Source organism: Ursus americanus, chromosome 2 (assembly GCF_024610735.1).
Source record: "Ursus americanus isolate L20-20 chromosome 2, mUrsAme1.1.p, whole genome shotgun sequence".
Classification (NCBI taxonomy): Eukaryota; Metazoa; Chordata; class Mammalia; order Carnivora; family Ursidae; genus Ursus; species Ursus americanus.
Genome location: NC_142128.1, coordinates 60,806,117 through 60,827,990, shown reverse-complemented (window position 1 = coordinate 60,827,990; position 21,874 = coordinate 60,806,117). Strand labels below are relative to the sequence as shown.

Sequence of the window (21,874 nt, the reverse complement as noted above, 5' to 3'; positions counted from 1 at the left end):
ATAAAATCAACATCAACAAAATCAGAAAACAAATGACAATCTGAGAAAAGATAGTTGTAACCTGTAAGAGTTTAATATCCTCAATATATTGGAAAGATACAGAGATCGAAAAAGGAGGTGGAAAAGACCAACATTCTGATAGAAAAATGGGGGAAAATATTAGTTGACAGAGAAAGAAACGATATGACCCTTAATCATCATCATATCACTGGGAATGCATAAAAAAACCACTAAGAAAACATTACTCACCTGTCAAGGTAACAAAAGTTAAGTCTGACATTTTACTCTTTTGATAGACCTGTAGGACAACAGGCACATTCATACATACTATGGAAACAAAAATGGTACAACTCCTAATGGGGGAGAATTTGGTTAACATCCTGCAAAAGTACAGAAGCATTTACCCTTTACTTATCAATTCTACATCCAGGAATCTCTTCCCAAAATACAGTGATAACAATATGAGATAAAGCAAGCATAAAGCTAATCATTGGGGCATGACTTGTAAATAGCAGAGGACAGAAACAACCTAAATGTCCATCCATATGGGCCTGGTTAAATAAACCAAGGTACACTACAACGTACTGGGACTACCCGGCCCCCACCGTGGGATACAGTCTAAGGAAAAAATAATTGCATCCAACCAGCTTACAGTAAACAGTAATATTAGTATTCTCACTCTGAAATTTTTACTGAAATATTAGAGCAAACAAGAAATTATGCTAATATGAGGAAATGCTATGAATTGAACTGTTTAAGAAAATCCTTTCTACTGATTATCCTATAAGCCTGTGTTTATACAATCTTCACTAGAATAGGTGTGGAAAAGCAAACTTTCTGAGAAAGAACAAAGATTATTTATCTCAAGGATATCACCATAAAAAGGGTAAAAGTAAATAATGAATACAGGTTGGTTTTACACACAGACACACACACACATACACATACATGACTTTGGTAGGAAATGGGGGGATAAGATGATAAGTGAGAGAATTATGGGGAACTCTGAGCATTAAAGAAGAAAAAAAACAATAGACTCAGATCTGGATAACCATTATGCCTCAACAAGGGGAAAAGAGAGAACCATCTTTATAAGTACCAAGCTTACAAAAGCTCTGGCTTAGGATGGACATAAACGCGCAGAGCACAGACTAAAGAGGAGCTGCTAATTAAGCATTAAAAAGAAAAAGGTTGTAACTGAGAATACCAGATTTGAGTTGCTACTGTGTATAGTTATTTTTAAACTCTACTCCTATAGAAAACTGGAGTTCCATCCACTGAAGATGGTAAACTCATAAAAAAAGAATGATCTTTAAAAAATTCTAGAAAATTCCTAGTAGCAGATTTCCTATGGAAACCTTCCACCCTCAATTTAGAAAGTTCGAGGAAGACTTGCAATCAAGGTAGCCTGCCTTGCACAGGTCAAGCTAAGATATCAAAGACCCTCTCTTCTAGTAATTTGAATCCTGAGGGAAACAAACATACACACACACTCAGGCATGCACACACACACAGAGAAAATGATTGTAGCTAAGTCACTTAAACTTCAGTACCCTGAAGAAATTATCCATCAATTCTTTTTTTTTTTTTTTAAAGATTTTGTTTATTTATTCGACAGAGATAGCGACAGCCAGTGAGAGAGGGAACACAAGCAGGGGGAGTGGGAGAGGAAGAAGCAGGCTCATAGCGGAGGAGCCTGATGTGGGGCTCGATCCCATAACGCCGGGATCACGCCCTGAGCCTAAGGCAGACGCTTAACCGCTGTGCCACCCAGGCGCCCCTATCCATCAATTCTTGTTACCCAGATCCCCAGAGCTGCTATGGTTCCCATTTCTTCTACCACTTGGTTCTCTGATTTTATGAGCTTGCCCATAATTTTCCAATACTTCTTTTTCCCCAATACTTTTTTCTTTGCTTCAATTTTTGCTTGTAACCAAAGAATCCTAACTGACAGAAATCCTACCACCAGCAAATTTTGAAGTAATAAAGTTGTTTTTAGCTCCTATGATGATTCCATTATGCTCTGTAAGACCATGCCCTCTATGTGTTCTGCCACCTGAACAAATCAGGAATGCAAAGGGGTACAAGAACAACTTCTCTGTTAAAGAAAGCGAGCTGAGGGAAGGGTGGGTGGCTCAGTCAGTTAAGCTTCCGACTCTTGATTTCAGCTCAGGTCGTAATCTCAGGGTCCTGGGATTTAGCCCCGCATAGGGCTCTGCTCTCAGCAGGGAGTCTGCTTGAGAATTTTCTTCCTCTCCCTCTGCCCCTCTTCCCCTCTCTAAAATAAATAAACCTTTAAACAATACGACTGAGACTATGTTGCTATAAATACCTTATTACTGAGGAGAGGTCAGGGAAATAGGATTTGGGACTTTGTTTCCTAAAGTCATACCACCATGAAGGAGAGCCAACACATCTGGAAAGTAACCACAAAAACTGACTGCCTGAGCCTGATACACTGTAAAACGCCGTCTGACCTTAGAAACTAATGAACAGGGAGGACAGGACTATACCATTTCACATTCTATTTAAAGTTGTATTCCTTTACCAAAAATCTGTCTCCTGACAAGCTAAAAAACAAACAAAAACAAAAAACAAACAAAACACAACTACAACCTTCTTCCTGGTAGGTTTGAGAGAAGAGAATAAATGACTCCTCTACTGTGAAGAGAGAAATCTAATAGCTGGGTAAAATTAAGATAATTTTTACAAAAATAAAATGAATTTTTAAATCAAACTTCATAAGCAATAAAATTTACACTATTTATATGATCTGAGTGTCTGTAAGTACACCTACATTTAACAGTATGTTTAAACTCAAGTTATCTCCTCTCATGTCTAATTTTAATACCTTTTTATCATTTCATGTCTCGATTAATGGCTATCCCCAGTCAGTGGCCACATGAGAATACCAAAAGTCACCCTTGCCACTTCCTTCTCTTGTTATCACCATATCTATCCCCAAAACCTGGATTCCTAATGGAATCCATCCACTTTTCTTCATCTTACTCCTCTAGTAGTTCACATGAGTATCTCTCACTTGACCCTGCAATACCTTCACAATTGGTTTCCTAAAATCCATGCAATCCTTTTCCCATTCTATAGCGAGAATGGTACTTTCAAAACAAAAAGCTATTCACATCATTCCAGTGCTTCAAAGGCTTCCCAATGTCCTTAGGATAAAGACCAAAATCCCTAAAATCCTTGGCCAGCTACAAGATCCACAAATGGGTCTCTTCATTGCTAATAATCTCTCTGCCCAATCTTCTGATCCCATCTGTGCCTCCTACTTTATTCTATAAATTACCTCATTCTTCCTCAGGATTAACTTTAAAAACAATACACAACAACAACGAATCCTAGACTATAAACAGTGAGTTGAAATCTGACTCAATAAAACCACCCTACCTTTTTGGCTTACAGCATTTTTATCTTATTTGAAAGGAAACCTTTTTAGGGTGTCAAATCAATTTTTCTCTATAGTGATAAGCCTCATTCACTGATTTCAATACAAATCAATCCAAAAAGAAAGTACAAGTATTCTAGAGATAATAACTAAAATCAGTTATACAAACTTTAAATCCCTCTCAATCATCTTGGACTATATAGAAATGGATTTACAAACTGCCTATTAAAACTTAATCATAAACAGAGAAGCAATGGTGAAAGTGCTGATGATCAAGCTTACCAACAGCCACATGTTTTAAAGGACTGCATATCAGTGCATTTCTAACCAGGGATTATGATGCCTAAGATCAAGAAAGTTAACTTTCCTCAATAATAAATTCAATACAAATGAAATTGCTGGGCATGATTTCCCAAACAAACCAATTTGACCACGTTAAATTCTAGAACTCCAACATTAGGCTAATAAAATTCTCCAGCCCAGTCCTCTTTAGAGTTGAAGAAACATCCATAAGTCCATTCACTTACTTGATAGCCTAGGCATTGAGTCATAAGCTATAGATACAACAATGGACAATAACAATCTTATTAAGTTGTTGAGATAATACTCCTTTGACAGAAAAAAAAAAAGAACATTTATCAAATCTTCATAAAAATGAAAGGACAACTGTGCTGTCATTCAGGAAAAATACACAATGCTTCACAAGTATTTAACAGGGGATCTGACCTACTCTGTGTTGCCTAGGGTCGGAGAGCCTTCTGTGAGGAATGTTAAAGCTGATGTCTAAGAGATATTAGATATTAATCAGGCAAAGAGGGAACAATTCAAGGAAGAAGGAACAACAGGTACAACAGCCCTACGGATGGAAAAAAAACAAAGATAAAAAGAGAAAGATTATTAAGAGCTGATGTTAGAAAGGTTAAAAAAGGGGGGGGAACAGGTAAAACCACATACAGCGCATGTTAAGAATTATGGTCTTTCATCCTAAGAGTAAAAGAAAACCACTGAAAATACAGCAATATTTGGATAAAAGAAAAAAAGTTGAGGCTAGATCATGTCTAATGGCCTCTATCTTGACTGTTTTTGATGCACAGTGGCTACGACGTGAAGAACACACTGAAAAGACATATCAGTGACAGGAGAAGAACAATTATGAGACTACTGCATAATCCTAGGAAGATATAAAAATAGTTTGGAGCAGAAGTATGGTAGTGATATGGAGATAAAGAATTCCAGAGATGTTATGAAGTAAGTCAACAGAACTTCATGATGCCTAGATATTGGAGGTAAAGGAGAGGGAAACAGGTGGCAAGGATAATGCCTAAAATCCTGGCCTGGGCACTGAGGAGATAATGATGTCATGTTTATAGAGAGAAAAAACACTGTATGAGATCCTGATTGACCAAGGAAGACATAGTAAAGGGCCATTAAGAAATATATAAAAGGACTGCAAAGTGGAACTAAGGGTCAACATATTACTAAAGCATCAACAATAATAAATTTTAACTACTACTCTGCAGACATATGAAAGAATGGAAAGTAACCAAAACTACAATGTATAGTATGAGCTTAGGAAACATTCATTAGTTTAATAAATACTTTTCAAGCAACAACTCTGTACCAGGTACTCTGTTCCCAGAACCAGGGATACACTAGAAAGCAAGAAAGATGTGGTTCCTACCTTTAGATCCTCATATTGAAAGAAAATCGTCAAGATAAACGAATAAAACAAGATTACCAGAAAACACCTGGAAGTCTTCCTGAGAAAGTGACCTCTGAACTAAGATCTGAATTATGAGAAGCCAGTTTTACTAAGAGCAAGAGGAAGAATGAATGAGACAAATAGAACTGCAAAGGCCAGGAATTTGACAAGTTTGCAGAAAACCAGAAAATAAACAGTAAAACGGAATTGCGGCCAGGACCTTTCTTAAAACCTTTACTATAGAGCAGGGGGTTGTGGTTCCTTAATCTGAATGGGGAAAAAATAAAATCACAATTTTACTTTCACCAACCTCTAACAGAAATTAACAAGTCCTTAAACCACAGCATGGCGTTGTCACTGAAAGAAATCAGGTGTTTTGATATCACATTACAACTGTTACAGATATCTTGAAATACTGTGTACACTCAATACACGTTAAAATTCCGGCATTTATTAGTCACTAGATCTTGTTATATAATGCATTAGTAGAGAAGCACAAATTACCATGTCATAAATTTGTATTTTTAAAGTCTCTTGATAATTTGCTTTCAATACAATCGGTCTTCTTTATCTTATGTATTTTATTTTATACATTAATATATTATTCAGGGGAGCCTGGGTGGCTCAGTCGGTTAAGCTTCTGGCTTTTGATTTCGGCTCAGGTCATGATCTCAGGGTCGTGAGATTAAGCCCCATGTAGGGCCCCATGCTCACTGCTATGATGTCCCTCTTCCTCTGCTCCTCCCCCTACTGCCGCTCACTCGGGTCTCAAATCAATCAAAATCAATCAATCAAATAAATAAATAAACAAAATCTTTTAAAAAAATTATTGAGAGAGAGAACTCATATAGGTTCATAGGATTCACTAGTCCACCAAATGGGTCCATAGCACAAAAAAAAGACTATAACCTCTAATGTATAGAAAAAAAACCCAAAACACTATTCCTAACAACTAAATGCAACTTTTGGTGCCTGTTTGGGCCCTATTTCCAATGAATGAACTACAAAAAGTATTTTTCAAAAAAAAATCAAAGAAAAAGGAAAATGAATTGGGTGTAAGAGGATAAATTATTTTCTTTGGCAATATGCAATAATGCCTCTGTGGCTAAAGAATTCAGTATTTTTTAAAAGTGTAAAGTATGCAGGAACAGTGTCTGGGTTTTGCTTTACAATACTTAAAATACTTCAGGAAAAAAGGGAGATGTAGAACAGATGAAGAGTGGTTTAAAAATAATTATAGAGGGGCACCTGGGTGGCTCAGCCGTTAAGCGTCTGCCTTCAGCTCAGGTCATGATCCCACAGTCCTAGGAACGAGCCCTGCATCAGGCTCCCTGTTCAGCAGGAAGCCTGCTTCTCCCTCTCACACTCCCCTTGCTTGTGTTCCCTCTCTCACTGTCTCTCTCTGTCAAATAAATAAAAATAAAAATAAATCTTAAAAAAATAAAAATAAGTAGAGAAATCTGTGTGATGGGCAGATAGAAAAAATCATATGCTATTTTCTCTAATTATATTTATGTTTGAAATTTCTCACAATTAAGGGGGGGAGGGGGCTCACTGATTGCTTTACAAAAAGAAGTTCCCAGAAGGGAAAAACAAATTTACAAAGAAGCACTGCTGTTTGAAGAACAAATCAAGAAAGATGCCCCTTTCCCCAGTCTGATGATATCCTTGACTACCTAGGTCATCTGACTTCATGAGGGTGAGAGCTTACTACGATTTCCCCCCACAACATTCAGGGAAGACAGCAGCATTTTTAAAAACAGCTTTGGCATGGGGCGCCTGGGTGGCACAGCGGTTAAGCGTCTGCCTTTAACTCAGGGCGTGATCCCGGCGTTATGGGATCGAGCCCCACGTCAGGCTCCTCTGCTGTGAGCCTGCTTCTTCCTCTCCCACTCCCCCTGCTTGTGTTCCCTCTCTCGCTGGCTGTCTCCATCTCTGTCGAATAAATAAATAAAATCTTTTTAATAAATAAATAAATAAATAAATAAATAAATAAAAACAGCTTTGGCACTATTCATATCTTATGAGTATGCACTCCTTTGTCTAACAGCACTCATTTCAAAGAAAAAAAAACAATCTGCCATTATTATCAACTGCCCGGGCTTAGAAAATTAGTCTGATCAAACTAGCACATCTTAGAATTAGAAAGTGATGGAGTTTTTAAAAATGTATTATTTATTATTTATTTATTTAATTTTTTATTTTTGTTTTTTAATAGAAAGTGATGGTTTAAGAAAAATAGTAAGTTACAATCTTAAGCTAACAAGTACTGATGACATTTAGGCTTCACACTTAGGAGAACCTGACATTTGAAAGAACAGGGTAGGAGAAGGATGAGGGTAGCTAGGTAAATTGTGCTTCTTCTTTTTTTTTTTTTTTAAAGATTTTATTTATTTATTTGACAGAGATAGAGACATCCAGCGAGAGAGGAAACACAAGCAGGGGGAGTGGGAGAGGAAGAAGCAGGCTCCCAGCAGAAGAGCCCGATGTGGGGCTCGATCCCATAACACCGGGATCACGCCCTGAGCCGAAGGCAGACGCTTAACCACTGTGCCACCCAGGCGCCCCGTAAATTGTGCTTCTTTACTAATGCATTATATAACAAACAATGCAGTGCCAGATCACTGGAATCTTCATGACTGTCAGAAAGCAAAAAATCTGAATGGGGATAGGAGAATGCTGTAGTTAGGCACCTGGACTATACAAGATCGTTCCCAGGATGTCAAATAATAACGAACTGAAAAGGAACCCTTTCCATTTTTGTAATTGGAATAGGCTATGTACATCTCTTCATTTTTGAGTATTTAAGATAGGAACACTAAGGAGGCTCTGCAATCTGCAGGAAGGTGGGCTTGCTAATCCTCTCCTTCTTGTCCATGCTTATTACTCTGTCCTGCTCTCCTCACTCCTCAACAGACTCATCAACTGCTCCTATTTCCACAGAAGTGTTTTCTCAGTCTGGCTGACAGATCAAAAAGCCTTATAACTTTGTTCCCCAAATATCACATTCTCACACAATCAGGAGAATGTGTTAACAAAACTCGATACATTCTTTTATTATGAGAAGTTTTCTTTAAAAAAAAAAAATACCAAAAATCCATTTTACTTGGCTTTGAGCAATAAAAAATTCCTTATTGTAAAAAATTGGTAAAATTTTAATTTCTTCAGTACTAGGAAATTTATAAGTTTCTCATTGCTGTTAGTCTAAAACCCAAGTCCACCATTAACAATTTTCATTTAATATTCCTCAATTTCCTAAGACAAATAGAAATAATAGTTCTAACTACATTACACAGGCAATAGCCATTATGCAAATGCCTCCACTCTTATACATTTAATGTTAAAAGTTAGTGTTCTTACTTAACGACTATGCCAAGTATGTGTGTGTTTAAATAACATACTTCCTAAAATTCATTTAAATATCAATTCCTCAGGCCATAAAATTCAACTCAAGTATTGACTGCTTGATTCAGTATACAAAATTTATTTTATGAACATCAGGTTCATAAAAATTTAACTTAAGGCAAGGAAGGATTCCCCCAAAGGGTTCAGAGGGAGTATGGCCCTGCTGACACCTTGATTTCAGACTTCTGGCCTCCAGAGCCGAGACAATATTAGTTGTTATAAGCAAAAGGGGAAAAAAAAAAAAAAAAGCAAAGCCTAAAGTTAGCAGCTATAGCTTAGTGGACCAAATTCAGACCCTTGCCTATTTTTCTATGTCCCATGGGCCATAACCGGTTTTTACATTTTTAAGGTGTAGAAAAAAAATTAAAATGATAATACTATTTCTTGACATGTAAAAATCACAAAATTCAAATTTCAGTATCCATAAAGGAAGTTTTACAGTTACTGGAATGTAACCATGCTCACTCATTACATACCATCTATGACTGCCTTTGCACCACAGCAGTTACGTACTTGAGACTGAGACCTCTCATGATTTAGCACTGCTGACTCGCACACAGCAAAAATGCAGTTTTATCATTTCATCCTATTTTAATTTTCTAAAAAGCATGTATCACTGATATTTTGTCTGTCTGTCCCTCCTCTATTTATCACTGCACTGCATCCCCACAGCCTATACCACTACCCAGCATATGGCAGGCACACAACAAATACTGGTCAAATGAATGCAAAAGACAGCACTTTGTGTCCCACATTTGTCCATACCGCAACATTTGAATTTTAACCCAAGTTTGGAACTTCCACCTAACCTTCAATTGACAACAATAAATCTGAAATGTAATGACATGCTAAAAAGGCAAATGTAAAGAAAATAATCTAACAAAATTCTAGAAACACCTTCAAAGTGACAAATATGCTCAGGTAATATCACATGCTCATGTACTGATATAAGCATTCGCCAGTATCTATCTGTATGAAAAGATAACTTTTTCAGAAACGAAATACATAAAAGATTTACAGAACATTTACAATCAATTTTGGTGATACAGAACACTAACTCTGAACCACAAAATGTTATCCTGCCACCAAAATAAATTAACATTCTTCTCATTAGCAGATCAGTATCACATAAAATTTTACTCATTATTATTATATTTGTCATTGAAAATTTGTGGAGATTTTGTTTATCTCCTGTTATGTAAATACCTACCTAAAATCTCTCATTTTGCCTATTAGCCTACAAGTCTAAATAATATACTATTTGGCCCTTTATAGAAAATGTCTGCCACCCCCCAATTTTAATCATTACATTTAAGCCTTTTAAATCATTACAAACTAGAAAAAGTAAGGCAATAATGAAAACACTCTTAAACCACACAAATTCCTTTACATTAATTACTTTTGTTCATAACCAACCTACATTTCTCTACTCTCATTAAAAACAATTTCACAGTAAAGTTTCTAAGAATTCAGCTTAGATAACAAACAGAGTGGTTTTGGAAATTAGTTTTCCCTACAGACTTGATAATTGTTCAATGAATTCAACCTAAAATTACAAAGCAAAACAGAGCTTATATATGAAACTCCTACTGTAGTAAAAGACGAATTGCTTATTTTTTTATAGGCAAGCACCAAAAATCAGAACAGCATAAAGAAATAAAAGCCTAAATAAAAATAGCAGTTTTTCATTGTAGACCAAATACAAATGTTAGCATAGTTTAAATGTACCAATGAGGACTTCAAGCACAGTTTTATCAGAATTATTTATGCATTTATGTGGGGGTGGATTATATGGAGAGGTACCATTTATGTGTGTAAGAGAAAAATACCTTCCTTCTCCTATTACTGAACAGTTCTAGTAAATTGTCTAGCTGAATTTTATATAAAAAGTATAACCAAGTAAATTGTGAACTAAAATCAGGAAAATTTTCTTTAGGACCAGTTATCCTTATTAAAAAAATCCTTAGTACTTAGCATTACATTATGTATATATGCACATCTTTCAAATAAATATGCCAAAGAAGCATTAAGATGGGTAAAAGATTTATCCCAAGACAGCATGATTATATATCTATTTATACAGTCTTCTACAACAGTACTCATATTAGTACTTCTCCATTTGTACTTTAATTATATTTGTTTTTGTACTCATTCTGACTGCATTCTAAATCTTAAATACCTTTATACAATGCCAAGAAAACACTTAAATTGTAATGTCTTGTAGCACTAAAATTACTGAATTAATCAGTAGAGTGGGATTTAAGTAACCTCATTAATTTATCACTCTGAGACTAAATGGAAGATAGAAATAAGTTATTTTCAAAATCCTGTAGGAAATTCTTGCTCCTTGTGTCCCCTTCCAAATCAACACATCTAAACAGGACTAATCCTAGATCTACAGCTCAGACTTCTAGCTAGGCCACCTACCGTTGCCTACTCTCTCTAGTGACAGATCAGAACCTTTGGATATCGACATCATGAATTTTAAATTCAAAAGACCTAGTCCCTAATCAACACCTTTTAAGAAATCAAATGGAAGAGAATGAGATATTAGTCCTAAACTTAAATCAGTAATCTATACATCTAAAGAAATACATCATATTTACTTGGAATTAGTCAGACACACCAGTAAGAACAGAAGTCACAATGGCAAATGATGACAAAGCCCCTCTAAGCAGTAACCAAGGAGAAAGGTTCCCTGGTCTTGCAAACATGTCTGTCTTTATTGAAGAGATGCAAATATCAAGCAGCCTTACTCTAAAACCATTAAACATCTGAAGGATATAATTTAATGTCACTGTGCAAACTTATCATTATACCATGATCTCCCATGAGCTTCTTTACACAGAGAACACGTATACAAGAGCTGACTATCCAGCATTCTTGACAATTACATTCCTCAGTGTAAATTAGTAAATCAGCATTTAGCAATTCAAATGCTACTCTCATAAGCTTAAATAACAAATCTCTCATGGTATCATTACCATGGTATTATTACCCAGTTTTTCAGCCTTTTTCCGGGCCATAGCAAATTAATAAGGAAATGCCACCCTATTGGGTAACCTGGGATCCATGCAACTAATCTTCCCAGGGGAATACGACCTTCTGTGTCACTGTTCATCAGCAGCAGTTACTTATGCTTTTTATCTGTTACATAACAAAGCTGTTGGCGAAAATTAACGCAATTAGAACCAGCTTATATGACCATGGACTGGTCTTCAGTAATCCACAAGAGGGTTCCAATATAAAATATAAATGTAATCCCACCACTATTCCATAATGATGCATGTTGCATCAGCACGCTCATGTTTATAAAGCCTTAAAAAATATATTATACAAACTTTTCAAAAATACTAATAATGACTCTAAATGTTTAGAAATAAATCAAATGTGTACTACAGGTCTCCCAAAATTTGGTATCTACCAATTTATTGGAAGATATTATATCTATTACATTTAGTCAAGATAAAGAAAAAATGTTACCAACATAAATTTATTTAAATAATTAAGCTTTTAATGTTTATTTTTCCTGTTAAAGTAACTTTTGTAGGGGGAAAAAATGTGACAATATATACCAAAGTTCTTCAGGAATTATGATGTACCCACAAATTTACTATCAGAATGGCTGATTATGATGTAGTTCTATATTAAAACTTAACAATTCCTAAGGACACTGAAATATTTTGTATAACCTTTTAAGATAAAATTATGTTTCAATCATATCAGAAGCTGAATTTTTTTTTTTGTTTTTTTAATAAAGAAAACTAAAAGCTTTCTATATAACAGAAGTCCAAATTTTTCCAAATGGTCAAAGAACTGCTTAATTTTAGTTCTCAAATTTGATATATTAAAATATATGAGGAATTCAATTCCAGAATGTCTATAGCAACACATGTATAAGACAGAAATGACAGACACTGAAAAGATTTGAAGCATCTATCAAATTTAGGATGGTAAATCATTAGATGGATAGTGTCCAGAATTCACTGTTTGTAGATGATGATATTAAATCAGTTATTTCTGACTTAAAATTTTGTAAAATATTAAATTGACTTGATTTCAAAATAACTGTTTGATCTTATATATTACTGCAAAAATCTAAATGCAAAGAACAAATGTTTTTTAATGACAACATAAAATATGACAACTTCAATAGTGAGTTAATTACCTGAGTTCTATGGTATGCCTTTTACCTCCAATGAAGTCAAAATAAAATCTTAAAAAAGCTTTAATTCCTTAGCATTTCAAATGAATGTCTTCAACTTATTCACAGCAAAGCACCATTCTGAAATTTCAAATAAGAGCTCAGTTTCTAAATACTAAGATTTGTCCAGACCAGAAGTAAGTAAGAGTTTAAAAACAGATACTTAAAGTGAACGTGGGAACAGTCACTCACAGAGGAACATGAGAAGCAGGAAAGACAAGAAGAACAACACTAAAAGAAACATCCATCAAGAAAAAGACCTGGAAAAGAAACCAAAACTTAGAATTAAAGATCAAATGAGGTTTGGCAGGATTGGGGAAAGGGAAGGTAAAGGGATGAACTAACTAGAAATGCAATGAATATTAAGACAAATATAATTAAGACAACAAAGAAAATAAAATTTGAATGTAGGATTTATACAAAAGATTGAAATTCATTGAAGATTTAAATCAATTTATGAAGACCTAGAAACTGGTACAGCAAACTAAAACTCAGCCAACAACCACCAACAGAAAAGTACCTATCAAGGAAATACCTAAACATCCAATTATAGACTATTATTAAATATACTAGCTTTCTTCATATGAACAAACTGATTCAAATCATTTGGTATGAAATTAAGGGAAATATTAAATATGAACTTTTTTCCTCAAAATAAGGGAAATATATAATATATAAAATACAGTCATGCCTGTATTAAACAACAATGGTAGTTAGTCTAAAATTATACCTGAGAAGGAGTTAGAATTTAAAAGCAATGAAGTATGTTCAATGGACTGAAGTACTGATGAAGGTAAATAGAAACTGGAATAAAACACTGTATTGTAGCAGGTTCAAGAGAGATTTTTTTTTTTTAAAGTTTGCTTTTGTGCATATCTGGGTCATAAATAACTATAGCATTATACATGGAATTACACTTAAAAGATTTTATATAATCAAAATGAAATTTATAGTATAAATTTTTATCATGCCGTTAAGAAAATACTATATTTCCAAACTGGTTTCTATTTTCTCCTGTTCTTACACTGATCAATATTAAAGCACTGAAGAAAAGGTGACACTAACATTGTTATTAAAAATTACACAACAGTTTCTAGGCTACTTCTGACATATGTGCCAAGGTTAACTTTGTTTCTTTCAAAAATAAGTCTCAGAAGTTCTGTGACTATATTAACTACATGGTCATGAGTAGATTAATTTTAAAGACACCTTATAGATTTTATTAAAATCTCTAAGATACTTTGGATAAAACAATAATTACTCTTTAAAGAAATGTAAAGCTAAATTAATGGAGTTTAATTGTATAGGCTTACACCAAAAGTACCATCCACTGTGCAATGGATTTTCAATAAAGCACAATAAAATACATAAACTAAAAGAAACAAAAAAGCAGTATTATAAAAATAATGTACTTTATATGCATTAAAATTTCCTGACACCTGTTTTTATAATTCATTTTTCTTGAATTAGATTATTTCTTGAATTAGATTAGCATCAAATGTTGACTATGTTGACAAAACACAAAGGTAAAATTAGATTTTAATATCTCTTACCACAAGGAGTATCAGTGGAAGGAGATTAATACACACCCATCTAAATAAGTGTTCAGTATAAATACTACCTAACTTAAAAAAGGAGAGGAGGGTATTTTCTGTATTATTCAGTATAAAAAGTTTACAAAACGTTACCCATGTTTAAATATAAAAATATTCCTCAAAAACTATAATTAATTCAATGCTACAAGTGAACAGCACTGAAAAGAACAATGTAAACAAGGTGATATATGTAAACCTCTAAACAAATGCCAGAGAAGTTATTATAATACCATTTTTGAGATGACAAAACTAATGCCTAATTTGCTGCAACAAAGAGGCCAACAAATCATAACAGAAAACTCTCTCTTGCACCTTATCTTCCCTGTATACAGACACAGTCCAGATCTATAATGAGCACGTTAAAAAAAAAAAAAAGAAAAAAAGCTGGAAAAATCACTGGGAAAAACTACTATAAAAAGGATATGAGAGGTGTTTTGAGTACAGAGAAAAAAATATTGTCTAAGTGATGAACTCTTAGAAAAGTCTATAAAAATGCAAACATTATAAATAAAACTGTACAAAATATTAACATGTTACTACTTAGGTATTACTTCATATAACAGGTAGTAAACATATAAAATTAACTTCCAAAAGCTTAAGACATAGAACAAGTAACTGACAGAAACCAAGTAATATTTTGTTTTGTTTGGGGGTACACTTTTATATTGCTCAGGTGGACGGAGAACAGAACCACCCAGTTCCCTGAAGTATCAAGATAGCCAACAAGTTCTGAAGATTATTTTAAGTGCAATATAATATTCAAGCAGGATAATATACCAATGTAAATACAGAATGCAAATAATTTGAATTATAAAATAATATTCTTATTTATAATTACAACAACTTATTAAAATCCCAATAATTATGCTCTTTAATTTTTTTTAATTTTTATTGGAAGTATAGTTCACATAAAGTAGTTTCAATATAAAAATAGTGATTCAATAATTATACATATTATGAAATGCTCACCATGATAAGTGTAATACAATACTAAATATATTCCTATGCTGCGCTTTTCATTCCATGTGACTTGTTTTATAACTGATAGTTTGTACCTCTTAATCCCCTTCACCGATGTCACCCATTCCCCCATATACTTCTTTTGATCAAATAATTTAAATCTAAATAAATTTCATTAAAAAAAATTTTAAGTAAGATCTATGCCAAAAATGTGGAGCTTGAACTCATGACCCTGAGATCAAGAGTCACATGCTCCACCAACTAAGCAGCCAGATGTCCCTTATTTCTTTTTATATATGAGTCCCAACAGGTAGTCAGAAAAGCCTAACCTAGCTAAGTTATCACCCACTATATGATAACTTCTTTGCAGCCATTTTCTCTCACAGGGTAAAGAACACTAAGATAAACATATACAGCCACAGTAAAAATATCCCAATTACTAAAAAGGAAAAGAGTTTTCATAATATTTAAATAAACTAGTCTTCATAACTTTGAATGAACATGGCATCATTAAACATGTAATATTAAATACATCTGTGAAACTATAGTTGCCTACATTTACACTTAAATCAAAGTGAGATTATACATAAAATTGTAAATTCATAATAAAAGTAACCATTATTTGAGTCTTCCCTGTGCTAAGCATTTTACATAGTGTTTCTTTTAGTCCTCAACAACACTGTAAGTTCTATTATCTTTATTACAAAATAAAAACAAGACCACTCATTGAAAGGTTAAATAATCTCACCTTCATTAGTGGCATATTGAGTGGAAGAGTTGGGACTCACAGCCAGAACTGACTTTGAACCCTTAAACATGTAGCGCTTTCAACTGATTACCTTCTTTAACAAGATATCACTGCCTTTATTTAGATCAAGACTTTCAAACTCAAAGGCCAGTAGGGTCTAAGAAGGTAGTACCACTGACCCTTGAACAATATGGGTTTGAGCTGCACAGATGCACTTATATGTGGATATTTTTATAGTACAGTATCATAAATGTATTTCTCTTCCTTACTTCTAAACGTTTTCTTGTCTCTAGCTAGCTTTATTTTAAGATGCAGTATATAATACATCTAACATAAAAAATATGTGTTAATAGACTGTATGTTATCTGTAAGGCTTCCAGGCAACAAGAGGTTATTAGTAGTTAAGTCTGGGCAAGTCAAAAGTTATGTGCAATATGCAAATTTTCAACTGCCTGCAAGGGGGTTGGGGGGTATCAGTACCCCTAACCTCAGTGTTGTTTAAGGGCCAACTGCATTTAAGTTAAGACTAGATCGAAGACAACAGAGCAGTGAGGCCTATGGGCAACCTAAAGAAAACATCCCATCTAAAGGTAGTCATTGTTTGGATTAGTGTGACTCTAAATACACTAGACTATAGACCCGGTACCCAGTCATGCCAGACAGCTTTTCAAAAGAAGCTGAAAATCCAGACTGTTTTTGTGACATACTTTTATTTTTAAATCATAGTGCGTAAAATAAAATTTTGAATGACAGTGGATGCCTAATAAAACATATGTGGGACCACATTTAGATTGGCATAATGAATGATCCCAGAAGTATGCTAAGAGAGGCATATGATGTCAGTGCACTAGTATTTATAAACAGGCTGCATCTAACTCTGGGAAGAAATTTTCCCACAGGCACCCTTAAAATCTACACAATAACTATTACAATAAGCACTCAAAAAATATTTACTGAAGGAAAATAAGGGAAGGAAAGAAGAGTGTTTAGTAAGAAAGTCTTAATCAACTGTCTCCATCCTCTGCTAGCCTAGACTCTAGACACAATTCTACAGCATTACTGTTACTAGAGCACTTCCATTAACACTCTACAGCACTGCTGTTACTAGAGCACTTTCATTAACACTCCAAGCAAAGATGAACAAGTTAATTAATAACCGAATGAGAATGAAGAAAACTTTGTAAAACAGGGGAGCTGGAGGTTACTAATAAATGTGTTCCTTCTTAAGAATATAACTTTATGTTGAGAGATTGAGATTCTGGATTTTACTAAATAGTGAAAGCTGATGGCGATTACAACTCTAATGTGGATACTGAATATCCACCCAACTGTACCTACTACTAGGAAAATGGTTCCCCAAAAAAGGCTTATTATAAAAACTACAATTCCATTAGAGTCAACTCAAAGAACAATCTTAAAGGAAAGCTTTTGATCTGCACAATTTCAGAGCGTAAAATGTTTCCTCTAAAATGAAGACAGCAAGGTAATTAAGAGTCAGTGATACTCAGTAAGAACCAAGAAAAGAATGAATAGAGGCTAGAGTATGTGACCTTCCTACCTGAGCATTAATACGCTAGATTGGGAGGTTAGAATGAAGTAGTTCTCAATTCAATTATCAAATTGTCACAAATAACAAGAGTGAACTGTGATCATATCTTTTTATTCCTTTTCCAGTGGAACCACAGATAAGTTCTTTGCCAACATAGAAAAGTCTTGATCATCTCCTTAACGAAAAGCACTGTCAACTGCATTTACTTAGTCTAAGATGGCTCCTTTCACAAAAGGAATCCATGCAAATACATTCTGATGTTCCCTATACTAAATGGTTTCTAGTCCCAACCCATAACTACTAAGATAGTTTCACTTAAACTGGTTCTACACAATTCTAGTTCTTCCCAGTGTTCTCAAAAGGAGGGAGAAAAGGGGCAAACACTAGGGGCAAACAAGCCTGGGAAAAAGAGCGTATACGACTGTATTCCAATTTAGATATTCATATATTCTGTACCACAAAATCTGTTTAATCTAGTATTTCTTAAACAATATACAACCCAACTAACATATTTTGGGGTAAGTCTACCAACTCGGAAAAGCCCCTGAGCAACTCCAACATCCGTGTCTTAAGCTACTGTACTTCTTGGCCTAAGTCAAAAGTTAACCAGACTCAAGTATACAAACTTGTAACTTTAAAAGATACCTGGGCTTCTATTCATAAAATGAATTTGTATAAATTATTATCTTCATTAAAAAATATTATCTAATACCCTGCCAGAGCCTTAATTTTTTATAAATTTCAATAACTTATGATTCTTACGAAATACTCTCAAAACACATGCTTTCTCTATAACAAATTCAGACAAAAAAATAAATTACATAAAAATTTTCTAGCCATCTGCACAACTTGATTAACTGAATTTTGTATCTAAAAGGACTCCGGTGTCTTGCATTTAAAAGATATATAGACCCGTCCTAATATAGACTGATAATTTTAATAACTATGTAGATCAACTGAACATGTCAAAACCCTGAAAAACAGTGGTACCTAAAATGAGCTCATATGTAAACTAGAAAGGAAGTCACATCTGTGGAACAAAGCCTTTAACATATATTTAACTGCTTTTGCGTGTCTGGCTGGGTATCACAAGAGAAATCCTCATTGGAAAATAAGACAAAGTTGGTGAAACTCAAAAGCTCATAAATAGGTAATAATTCCAAAGAAAAAAACATTACACTGGAAGCGTAAGCTTGAGATTCACGTAAAAGAAACAATCATCATAGCAACTTCAAAGCTTTCAAGTTCAAACTTCTGCATGTATTCTCTAACAACTGCTAAAATGAATCAGGTCACAAACGGTAAAGATATTCAAACGGGGCATTAAAATATGGAAAGTACCAACAATTTGACCATATTTAGTCTTTCTGTTGCATTCCCACACAATGTCTTTATGTGATTATCTCTGTAAAAACAAACAACATAAATTTGTTTAAATTCTCCTCTCTTGTAAGTATATTTAGAAGCCAAGTCTAATGAGGAAGCAGAGCCGTATTACTCTAATTAAGAAGCTGTCCTTGGATTTTAGAAAAACTGTTCTGTAAAAAGCATCACTATAAAAACTATCACTGATTTTACTATTTGAACAGAAGCTCAGTAATGAAACCAATTTCATGGCATTTCAGATGAGACAAAAGTTAAAACAACAATGACCACAACCACAAAAAACTCCCTCTGATGGTTACCTAAGTATAACAACCGCAGTTCCACGATTAACTCACTTAGGGAATAGCCAATAAGCAAGTTCTATTCTCAAGAAAATGTCAATAAATGAATCTTTTAAAAATTTAATCTTACGGCCATGAGCTACATCTTGAAATCAGGAAGAACTAGACAAATCTAGTAAGATAAGTGTATCTCATCTTTTACCACCTTTCCCTCATTCTCTACGCTGCGGAGATACTGGCCTCATGCTGTTACTCACTGGGCCTCAGTCTTTACCCTTGAGCAGTCTTTCATAGAATGCTTTTCTGCAAGGTCTGTGCTCAACAGTCACCTGCTCAGAGAGGCCCCTCTGACTACTCTCTCTACAGAAGCCCTGTCTGTCTTATTTATATCTATAGTCCCAGCAACTGGATCAGGGTCTGCCACAAGCGCTCAATAAGTACTTGTTAAATGAATTAATGAGTTCACATTCAATTTCAATCATACAAAACAAATCTGATGACAAGTTAAAAACAAGTGTATTAGCAAAATATCTAATACTCAATTCCAATTTGAAGTCCAGGGGAAAAAAAAAAAAGGTCAACTTTTAGTATCAGATTCTCCACATTTATTTGCTATATGCTCTGGAAAAGCATGACAAGATATATTTTAATTCTGAGAAATCACAGCAAATATATGATGATTCCATGTCATATTGAGTCCTCAAAGATCTGATGATTCGTAAACAAAGACAAAGTAAGTTTGGTATTAGCTTTAAAATATATAGGTACTCTAATACATATACATAGTATTTTAAAGTATATTAATAATCTGTAATATAAATACTCAAAATAAGGTTAACAGAATTCCTGCTCTACATTACCAAATTCTATCTATCACTGACTAAATAAAAATTAAGTGTTGAATAGGGGCCTGGTCAGAACATCCAGAAATAATCATTTTTAGTATGTTAAAAAAGTATAAAGGAAAGTCTGCCAAAAGTGAGCCAAAGGCTTGTAATTGTGGACATCTAAGTGCCTGGTTCTGGCAAGTATGCACTTTGTAAATATTGCACCAACCATTACAATCTGTTTTTTTAAAGAGCATAAGGCATAACATTTTAAAGAACGTAAGATACTATGGAAAATAATTCTCCTAAATTAGACCTTGTAAATCTTCACTGGCATTAAATACTCTAACCAACCTACTAACCAGGTAGCATCCATCCTACTTGTAAATTAATCAAAACAGCTTTTATTTAAACACACCCAACTCAGCTAAACCAAAAAAAGGATATCCATAAATCAAATAATCACCGTACAGATCTATCAGCACCATTAGTCATTAAAGATAAACGTTTGAAATAGAAAATAACGGAGAACAAAGATTTTCTTCAACATCGCTACTCACATAAAGCGCCTGAAACAAAAGAACCTCTGCAGTCAAAGTGACTTACCGTTACAGATTTCAGTGTCATACCGTGGTACGTGCCCATAGTGTCGATTTTGAAGCCCTCCGTTTCTACAAAGAAAGTGGGTTTGCAATTAGATTTTATGTATTTCATGATCAATAACAAACCTAAAGTAATAATCTGTGTTATAATCTGACAGTTTAATAGTATAGCAAAGCATCAAACGTACTATACATAGAAAATTAAATTACATATATATGAAGATAAAAACCTTAAAAGGGATACTAGTCCCAAAAATATATTCAATACACGCCAGCAAAGCCTTTGTGTAGAAGTTGGTTAAGACTATTTCTACAATTGTGTTCAAAAGTCTGGATATTTTGGGAATATCAAAAATTAGACTGAATAAAATACTTTATAACTTCTAAATTATTTACCTCTAATACTCAATTACAGTAGCACTAAAAGCCTTAAAATATAAAAAGCTGTGTTTCAAAATTATAATCATAGGCATATGTTACATTATTTGTAGAAAAGCAATGCTGTGAATAGTGATAAAGGATCCAGGAGAAAATTTCAATATGCCTTTCTATAAAGGCATATTACATTAATACAAATACATCAAATATTTTACACATTGCAAGCTATATGTCTCTATCACAACTACTGATTTTGCAGGTACAGTACAAAAGTAAGATAAACAAATACGTAAACAAATGGGCATGGCCTGATTTGGCCCACAGAAGACTGGATTTGGTCCGTGAGCTATAATTTGCCAAACCCTACTTTACATAATTTGTTCCACAAGAAAAACACCTCAGTAAATAAAAGAATGAACCACTGTATTTCTACAGCATGTAGTCACAGTACATGCCTTTAACCAGTAAATGAAGTCACCACACAAAATTCACTGTATAGAAGTAATATATCCTTTAATGAAACTTAAATGGAGATTTCAGATTAAGCAGAAAAAAAATCGTAAAAGTTAAACTTCCAGTTGCTTCTACCTCATTTTTTCCCCACAAATCAAGATAAATGAAGATCCCAAGAGATATTACAATGACATTAGTGCCACTTCACTAACCACCACAATAACATGGAAATGGTTCACTACTGCATTAGCCAGTATACCACGTAGGCTATGCCAAAATAAGCCCTCACAGTTTCTAAAATCTATGCTTCCCAAGATCTCAATGTATACATTTACAATTTCAGAAACATGATTTTATATATAGAATCTCCAGTCTGAA

The 21,874-nt window shown here is 34.1% G+C and overlaps 1 protein-coding gene across 2 annotated transcripts in view; it reads right to left on the bottom strand.

The window, feature by feature from the left end:
- CDC73 (cell division cycle 73) overlaps positions 1-21,874 on the bottom strand; it is a 111,243-nt gene that overhangs the window by 60,271 nt on the left and 29,098 nt on the right. For both annotated transcript variants that reach the window (XM_045809561.2, XM_045809560.2), the window contains exon 10: positions 20,670-20,734. In XM_045809561.2, the coding sequence (XP_045665517.1) occupies positions 20,670-20,734 (65 nt within the window). The remainder of the gene's footprint in view (positions 1-20,669; positions 20,735-21,874) is intronic.